Here is a 9,807-nt window from a genome sequence, read left to right as displayed (position 1 = left end):
TTGTTATTGATAATTGGTCTGTCAGTTAATTGGTAAAATTGCAAGTAGTGAATATTGATGTACAGAGCAGATTTTTATCTGTATGGGGGTCATTTCTGGCCCCCATTTTCTGCTGTTGTAGAGATATAATGATGCTCACAGTATTAAAATCCTTAGTGGAAGACAATCATTTATATCCTGCTTGCTCCGTAGTAAGAGCATTCTTACAGACTTTTATCCTTTTGATCCAGCCTTTCAAGTTACAGTGTTTTATCCCTGTCTGATACTCTGGGTCTCAACTGAACTGAGAAGTCATTGTTTTTACAAGAATTTATCCGAAGTATTAATTGTGAGCAGAGTTTTAGGCCTCCACTGGCGCTCATTGACCTATGGGACAGATAGGTCTATTGCTGTCGAATCTGATTTAGGTGGAGTATATCATCGCTTTTGGGAATCTGTATCTTTGAGCTACTCTTTACACACAGATTAACTTTATTGATGGAATTTCATGAAGAAATCTCAAAGTGGTATTTGTGAGGTGGAGCCATTTCAAGGATTGCGATATCATGTGCATTTGAATTATTCAAGGCTTCTATCTTTTTTGCATTTATAAATATTCTGGCACTTGTGTCTATAGAAAGGACTAAGAATTGGTAAAAGATTCATAGGAAAATGCAGGCTTTCCCGAGTTTGAACTAAAAATCGAGATACAGATTTTGATTCAATTAGTGATAGAGTGCACATATGTGTGAGTGTATGCATGGAAATATCGTTGGTTCTTTTTATGCCCCGAATAATGGCTAATACTGAAGACAGATAAACCACTTAACCAATCAGTGAATTATCCAAACTTGTTTGTCAGTTATCCTCAATGGTTAGTATTATGTTAGTATTATAAGTCCTTAGTAAAGGAAAACTCTTCAGAGTTTTATCAGTAAGTCAATCTTTTCATTATAGATGAGAAAATACCTATAGTCAAAACAGAGGCTTTGATTAAATAAACAGACTAGAATTATGCCTAAGAGGAGGATTTACCATTTTGTGTCTCGTAAGTTGACTGGGTGCTATATTTCTATTCTTCTCCTCTTTATTCACTTTAGATAGTGATATAAAGGGTCCAGAAAGAATTTGAGTTCTACCCAAAAAGGATGTTTTCTCTGGGCTATACGGATTGTGATAAGCTTGTGAGAGAAGGCTGCTTTCCTGGGATTGGTGAGGAAAATATCCAGGGCTACATGAATTGAGCAGGTTGTCTGGTTGAACAGGTTGTGCACTGTATAAAGACAGTTGCTATTGGAGCAGGTAGAGGCTGAAATGCAGTTTGTGTTTACCAAGTGATATTCTATCCAGTGGGACTGCATCGGCCCAGAGCAAGGTGCACCATTTTCTAGGTGCCTTATTGGCTGACAATAGCCCTGACGAAGCATTTTATTGCAGTTTTATTTCCAAATCAATTGTTTCTGCCATTTTTGTTTTTTTTTTCCTTGCAAATAATTTCTGTAGTATGTACGGGTCTTTGTGTATGTGTGTCTGTAAATGCGTACACGCATTTTTGCCATTTGTATGCCATGTACACATACAAAATCCATATGTGCTTGAGTATAAGAGCAGGTATTCTTTGAAAATATCCCTCGGAAGGGGAGAGGGGCCTTCTATGTATTTAATTCCTTATAATATGGGGTCCTCTCTCAATTACTTTGCATAGCACAATACTGTTTGGGGAAGACATAGTCTCCTCCAACAGCCTTAGACAGTGCTAGCTGTGAATGCTAAAAAGCCTTCTTCATAAAATTGGAAAAGAAGCAAAGATGCTTAACACAGATCTAGTAATTACCATAGAGGTGAAAGCTGACTTTTAAAAAGCAATACTTTAAGTGGATATAATCTCAAATAAATGTTTACAGGATGAATAAATATTCCAAATATCCTGACTTTATGCAAATGGTACTTGTGGCTTGGTTTGGTATTTCTAGTGATATTGCCATAGAAGGATTTACAGACTACTGTGTCTCAAGCAGATTATGAAGACAGTAAGGTTTGCTCTGGAAAACTGCATTGGATGGTTCAAAACATGACTCTAGTGAAGAAGACCCTGTTATCAAAGACACACGTGAAGAGTGAGTCAGATTGTCTCAATGAAATGTGAGAGTGAATAAAATCATTATTTCTAAATTAATGCTTCATACAATGTATAATGTAAAATGTGTGTAATTCAATTAATACATTTTATAATTGGCATTTGACTAATTTCTGTCTCTAAAAGTTTATACATTCAAGATGGCTAAATTGTTTTTGGTATTCTCTTATTGGAACAATAAGAGCTTATCTTATATTTTGCATCATTTTATATTCAATCATTTATAATTATTATTTTCACACAGAAACTGAGGCTTCTTGAAGAGCTCGAAGATACTTGGCTTCCTTATCTGACCCCCAAAGATGATGAGTTCTATCAGCAGGTAAGGTATTTTAATATTTTTATCAATTTTAGTGATGCGTTGTGATCTACTTTATTTTACCTGTGAGGAAACTATGGTCTAGAGAGGTTAAATGAGAGGTGAAAAAGGTCTGATTTGATGGCCCAGTGACTCCTCATTGCCTACAGAGCATATAAGTTTCTTCACAATCTGCTTTCTGCTGTGAAATCTGTGCTTTAGTATAGTGGACTATACTCTCCCATTTCCTTGCCTCTGCTCATATTGTTTCTTCTGTATAGAATATCCTTTTGCTCCTTATCCTGTTGCTAAATGGCTAATTCTTCAAGAGTTCAGTTAAATATCACCTCCTTTGGATCTCCAACTTACCCTACTATAAGTCAAATTAGCTGCACTCTCCTCTGTGGTACTTGTTCCTTGTAAGTAACTCTATACCATCTATCGCATTGTATTGCGATTATGGGATTCTGTGTCTCTCTCCCTGAATTAGTCAGCAGTCTTTCAATTACAAGTGACAAAAACCCAAATCAAAATTTCTGTGGCCAAAAAAAGAGAGGGGTATTTATTGACTCACCTTAGAAGTCGAGGTACATAGCTGAATCCAAGTTCTCAAAAGATGTCATCTGATCGCTGTCGTTCCTCTGTTTCTTGGCTTGGTTTTCTTCTATGTGACTTCATGCTGAATATGCTCTCACCTGATAGCATAGGAGGACTCTGACAACCTAAGACTTATGTGGTCTTTAGCATCTGAGATCTTAGAAGAGAGTCGTGAGTTCTTTTCCCCTGCTTCCATCAGATTCTCCAAGTGAGCAATCTCGGCTTGGTTAGAGTCATATGCCTGACCCTGGACCAGTCATTGCGCTCAGGAGAGTTGGATGCTCCTGTTTGCCTGGGCTGGTTCATGCATCCATTCTTGGAGCAGGGTTGGAGTGGGAGAATTCCCATTCAAACTGCATGGACTGTGTGAGTCAGAGAGGGATGGTTACCCCAAAAGGAAAGTTAGAGTCCTGTTTCTAAAGAAGGAGGGGTAGGCATGCTGGGCAAACAAAATAATACATCGTGACCTGATGTCTTTTACTAGAATGTAGGCTCTTGCGGTGTAGGAATTGGGTCATATAGTCTTCTATCTCTAGCATTTGCTTGTTATAGCAGACCCTCAGTAATCAAGGAAGGAAGAGAGGAAAGGAGGAGTTTGCTCATTTAGAATCCAGGTCTCTTGACATCCAGTTCATCATCCTTTCTAGGAGGTTGTCTCTCATCTCCATTCTCATTAGGTCTTCACTAAACTTTCACCTCATCGGTCCTCTTATGGGTCTCTCTACTTTTGCTCTTTGTCCCCCTTAATCCTCAAAGCTGTAGTATTTTCGAACCAAGACACAAATCTGTCTTGTGAACCCTCTGCTTCAGTGGCTGTTCATTGCCCGGCTCCTGCATTGCATCCTCATCTGCCCACTCTTCCACCTTTGCATCCACGCTGGGTTTTTGCAGTCCCTCAAGCTAGCTTGCAGTTTCATGTTTGGGACCTTCTTGCTACATCCTCTGCTGACCTTCCTCCTTCTCCTTACCTGTCTCTTCTTTCCTTGGTGAACTTCTGTGTTACCTGTTAGTAATAGTGCACATGTCATCCCCTATAGAGAGCTTCCCTGACACCTCTACAGCCCAGAGGATTGTCTTTGCTCCCTCCCTTGTACTTTATCTGTGCCTTTATTAGCACTAATCTCACTCGATTGTAATGGCGTTTTTTTTTTGTTTGTTTGTTTTGCTTATTTCCCTCATCCTCTCTCCTTTGTACAGTGCTTGTACCTAGCAAGTGCTTAATTAGTTTACTTGAATGAATGAATGCATGCATTAGTTAATTTTAAAAGCCAGTTATATAATAATGAGTTTAGTATGATTTGAATTTTTTTTTTACATACACATATACTTTTCCAGGGAGATAGCATCTAGAAAGATTTGAAGGATATATACAGAAATGTATCCCATAGTGATAAGGTATTCTTCTTTGAGCTTTTCTAGTTTTCCAAATTATCTGCAATGAACATGTATTCTTTTGCAATCAGGGGAAAAAATAATTTTTAAAAGTACTCTTAAACCAGGTAAACTTTCAAAATGTAAATAGTTCTGAAATGCTTCCTAATGTTTTCATAGATATAAGCCTTCTAGTATGCGCATTGTTATAAAGCAACTGGTGAGCCATTTCAGCTTTTGTATTGTAAAAGTGGTACATGAAGAATGAAATGCAAAAGGTTATCAGCCCACTGTGCTGTGAACCAGCCATACACCGAGGAATAAAAGGAAACCCAAATGCAAACAGCAACTATCAAGGCTCTCTTTTATCTCTCCAAGACCTACAGCAAACCCGATACCAATATCTAATCACTCTAAGTGCACCTTATAATAAGGCTTTAGTGCTTCAATAAAACCTTAGTGAAAGTAAACCTATTCTCTTAAAAGATGAACTGAAAATACTTTTTAATGACATGGATAAATAGAAAGTCCAGACCTGACATTGGGTCCCTTAAGTGGGCCCTCACCATAGGAATGCCAGTCCAGCTGCCAGTCATCAAAACAACTGGCAGGTTCCATGTTTGACCCTGACCATGTGCCAGGGATGGTGCTAAATGTTTTATGAATGCCGTCGTGTTTAATCATCACAACAGCCTAATTCATTCATTCCAAAAATATGTATCCAGCAACTATTCTTTTCTTCGGGCTTGAGGTGGGTATTATCGTTCCTGTTTTAACAATCAGGAGAGGAGCTGGGCATACCTGTAGTCCCAGCTACTTGGGAGGATTGCTTGAGCCCAGGAATTCAAATCCCGTCTGGGTAACATGGCAAAACCCCTTGTCTTAAAAAAAGAAAAGAAAAGAGAAAGAAACCAGGAGAAACTAAGTTACTTATCTGAGTGGCAAGGCTTGAATTCACGCCCATATTTGGCTGACTCTGAAGGCCTGTGCTCTTTCTGCTGCGTTGCACACCTCCCCGCATACCAATTCAAAGCATCTTCGGAGAAGTTTCGCCGTTTGTTCTGATAAGATCATAGAGCAAAGAAACAAAACAAAACAACAAAAAGGTCAAAGCAGAAAAGCAGGGAGAACTTCTGTTGGATCACCATGGTGCATAAGGAAATGAGGAATTACATAGTCAGGAAACACACTCTGGCTTCCAGATACACGAATGCTGCCCTTCTTGTCTAGAGAAAATGCTTGTCTCCCCAGTATTCCCCCTTGCTTTCATTTATCGTGTGCTTTCCACGTGCCAGGTTGTTCTGGTGCCATTCTAAGTACATTACATGTATTAACTCATTTAAATCTTACCAATCAGCTAGGGCAGTTGTTATTAAAACCTCATTTAATTAATTAATTAATTAATTACTTGGGAAACAGAGTCTTGCTCTTTCGCCCTGCTAGAGTGCAGTGGCATCATTATAGCTCACTGCAGCCTTCAACTCTTGGGCTCAAGCGATCCTCATGCCTCAGCCTCCTGAGTAGCTGGGACTACAAGCGTGCGCCATCACACCCAGCTAAGTTAATTACTTTTTTGTAGAGATGAGGTCTTGCTGTGTTGCTCAGGCTGGTCTTGAGCTCCTGGCCTCAAGCAATCCTCCCGCCTCAGCCTCCCAAAGTGCTGGGATTATAGGCGTGAGCCACTGCGCCTGACCTAAAATCTCATTTTAGAGATGAGGAAACTGAGGCACAGAGAGGTTTAAAAATTTGTTCAAGATTTATAAGCAGGAAGTGTTGGGACCACAGTTTGAGCCCAGGCTGCCTGGCTTTTGGGTTTGTACTCTCAAGAACTATTCTACTTCCCTTTTACCTTGTCTCTCTTAATCCTTCTGAGATTGCTGTGCTTTTATGCCAATGATCCCAAACCTCTGTCTGCATCCCTGCTCTCCCACGTGACCTTCAGTGCTCCAATTCCCGCTGCCTACTGAGCAGCTCTACCTGAAAGTCCTACAGGTCCATCTAACTCAACATGACTCACGTTAATTAGTTACTTACTCAGACAAATGTATTTAGCTCTCCCACTCTATGCTAGGTAATGTTTTAGGCATTCAAGATGAAGTTATGAAGACAGACAAAAGATTCCTGCCTTTTTTGAGCTTATTGCTTGTGGGGCTGGTGGTGTAGGAGCAAGCCATGTAGATACTTGTGGGAAGAATGTTCTGAGAACAGCAAAGCCTCTGAGGTATGTTTAAAAAGAAAAGCACCCGAGGGTAACGTATCTGGAGCAGAGTGAAAGAGCTGGGGGGAGCAGGGGAGATGCAATCAGAGAGCAGCAGGCCGGGTTATACAGGAACTTGCAGTCTGTCGTGAGGACGTTGGCTGTGACTCTGAGTGAGAGGAGGAAGCGTGAGAGGGTTTAGAGCACACGTGTGACAGGATGTGACTTACATTTTAGTAAGGCTCCCTTTTTCAAGGCTCCTCCCATGCATTCTCTTCTCTGATGGCATCCACTTGTCCCGTTCTTCAAATTAGGAACCTTGCTGTCCTCAACTTCTACCCGTTGCTTCCATCCCTCATTCAGAATGGGGCCCTGGCAGTTTTACCTCTTCAGAAACCCTCTAATTGTCTTTTCTTTCCCAAGCCCACTGACACTGCCTTGACTGTGTAGTTCAGGCCCAGATTTAGCACCTTCCACCTCCACAGTTTTAACATTCTCCTGATTGGTGTCCCTTACGTCCTCCCCATCGGAACTGTTTTCACATAAATACGTCTGACTTGTACCTCCTTGTTTTATAAATTTTGCTGAGTCTCTCTTGCCTCAAAGGTAAAGTTCAAACTTCTCAGCATATTTATCCTATAAGGCCATTGACTCTATGACCCCAGACCACCTCTCAGGTCTAATTTCTGCTCATCGCCTAGCACGGCGTCCAACCTTCAACCCCTGTCATGCAGAGTTCCTTGCTCCCCGCTGGCTCTGTTCTGTCTTTTCAGCCTCACTGCCCTGGTGCCTACTTGTACCCTCATCCCCTTTTCTGTCTGGTGAACATCTACCCACCTTTAAAGACCTTACTTAAATACTACATATTGTGTGAAACTATCAGGAAATCCTGCTTGTTCTAAAATATATTAATATTAAAAATCTGACCACTGCTCACACCTCTGTCACTCACACCATGGCCGAAGCTACCATGTTCTCTGTTGCGACAGCCTCCTAGCTTCTTCTCCTCCTTCCCCCGGTCTAGTTCATTTTAACACAGCATCTGGGGTGATCTTTTTAAAGCATAAATCAACCCCTTACACTTTCTTGCTCATAAGCTCTTGAATAGCTTCCCATCTTGTTCCGAGTAAAAGGCTAGTACCTTTCATTCGCCAACAAAGCGCTGCATGCTCTGGCTCCTGACGGCTTCCCTCACCTCATTTCCTGCTTCTCCCCACTCCTCACCCCCTCACAGCCCTCTTCCCACTCTGGCATTCTCACTGTTCCTGGAATAAACCAAACACTCTCCTGCCCCAAGGCCATTGGCACTGAGTGTTCTCTTGGCCTGGAACTCTCTTTCCCCCGGTTATCTGAAGGGCTTACGTCCTTGCATTCTCCTGCTCTGATGTCGCCTTATCAGAGAGGTCTTTGCTGACCACCCTGTGTGAAACAGCAACGCTCACCCCAGCACTCCCCATTCTATTTTCTTGGCTTAATTGTTCTCCATTGCACTTATTATCATCTAAAATACTATGTATTTTACTTATTCATTTGTTTATTGTCTGGCTCTCCTTACCAGAATAGGAACTCCCGAGAGCATGTAGACATTTGCTCTCTTCTGTATTCCCAGCACCTAGTACTTTGCAAGTAGTATGTGCTCGATAGGTATTAATATATATTCAATTAATGAGGATTTCCCAGATTTTCCTTCCCAGTTATTTCCTGCTCCCATAGCAGTATATCCACACTTCTATTGCAATGAGTCTTTCTCTAACTGTTGGTTTCCATTTCTTTTTATTGTTAAACTATGAGATGCTATCAAATAGAACCCATCTTCTTTTAATTATTGTATTTATGGCACTTTATGCAGTGCCTGGTACATAGCAAGTATTCAATCAGTGTCAAATAAACAAACAAAATAAAATGAACTATTGAATGAATGAATGAACCAACATCTTTCTGTCACTTTGTAGCAAAGCACATGTTATCATAAGTCTCGTGATAGCTATAACAGGGCCTAAGCAGTGACTTCAGAAGTGTACCTCCTCTGGGGCACTGCTTAACATCATGCAGATGGAGGCTGGGCCAAATTAGTGTCTAGCCCATTAGTCATGTTATGGCTGCCAAGTTGCAAGCATTTTACAACAAAAATTATATAGAAAATATTATGAGTGATAGGGTACAAATTGCTGAGTGCAAAATAAAGAAAGAGTGTTACCAGGAACATCTATTAACAGCCAGATTAGAAATATACTCCCCTGAAATCAGAGTATTCCAACACTTTTAAGTGAAGAGCATTTCCCAAGTGACTTGAAGATTCTTAATGTTATTTCACACTACCGAAGGTTGAGTTCCATTGAGCTTCATTTAAATGAGCCTCCTGTAAACTGGTATCTTCTTCATTTAAAACCGTATCTGGCTTCTCTGTATGATGAAATCCTTTCAAAAGCATCTCTTGATTTGAGAGGAAAAGGTAGAATTTTGGCCAAGTGCAGTGACTCATGCCTGTAATCCCAGCACTTTGGAATGCTGAGGTGAGAGCATGGCTGGAAGCCAGGAGTTTGAGACCAGCCTGGGCAAAGTGGTGAGACCCTGACTCTAGAAAAAATAAGAAAAATTAGCCAGGCATGGTGGTGCACACCTGTAGCTTTAGCTTCTCAGGAGGCTAAGACAAGAAGATCACTTGAGCCCAGGAGTGTGAGGTTGCAGTAAGCTCTGATTGTGCCACTGCACTCCAGCCTGGGTAACGGAACAAGACCTCATTTCTTTAAAAAAGAAAAAAAAGGAAGGTAGGATTTTTATATAGTGGTTTAAAATAGGCAGAAAATCAAGCCTAATCTCTGGAGAGCCTAGCATTCTACATCTTTCTACCATTGATAAGGGCATGGCATGTTGGCACTTTATACCTTTCCAAATACTTATTAAACTGTATAATTGTCATTTATGCCACAGAATCATTTGCAGATCTCAAGAAATATTGTATGCGACCAGACAACTTCTAATATAATTTCATGACTGTACATTCCCTGGAAAAACTTTAATGGGATTAAATGAAAAAAAAATTCTACTGACATATTTGAAAAATCTGCCACCAGCTGTTCTAAATTATTGTGTGATATCTGATGTTCTACATGTACCTGTCCAAAATGGAAAGTGAACTTATTTGTTTGGCAGAATGAGTTAATATTAAATTATTTAATGTTGAATTCTTCTCCAAAGTTACTTGCTGTTCTCTTTAAAGAAAAATCT

At 40.4% G+C, this 9,807-nt stretch overlaps 1 protein-coding gene across 2 annotated transcripts in view; it reads left to right on the top strand.

Annotated features, from left to right (window-relative positions):
• FTO (fat mass and obesity associated) overlaps positions 1–9,807 on the top strand; it is a 406,389-nt gene that overhangs the window by 101,511 nt on the left and 295,071 nt on the right. For both annotated transcript variants that reach the window (XM_012652666.1, XM_012652665.1), the window contains exon 2: positions 2,361–2,438. In XM_012652666.1, the coding sequence (XP_012508120.1) occupies positions 2,361–2,438 (78 nt within the window). The remainder of the gene's footprint in view (positions 1–2,360; positions 2,439–9,807) is intronic.

The sequence above is a fragment of the Propithecus coquereli genome, unplaced genomic scaffold (assembly GCF_000956105.1).
Source record: "Propithecus coquereli isolate 6110/MARCELLA unplaced genomic scaffold, Pcoq_1.0 Scaffold395, whole genome shotgun sequence".
Lineage (NCBI taxonomy): Eukaryota > Metazoa > Chordata > Mammalia > Primates > Indriidae > Propithecus > Propithecus coquereli.
Note: the sequence above shows the minus strand (reverse complement) of the source record. Positions and strands in the feature narration are given on the sequence as shown.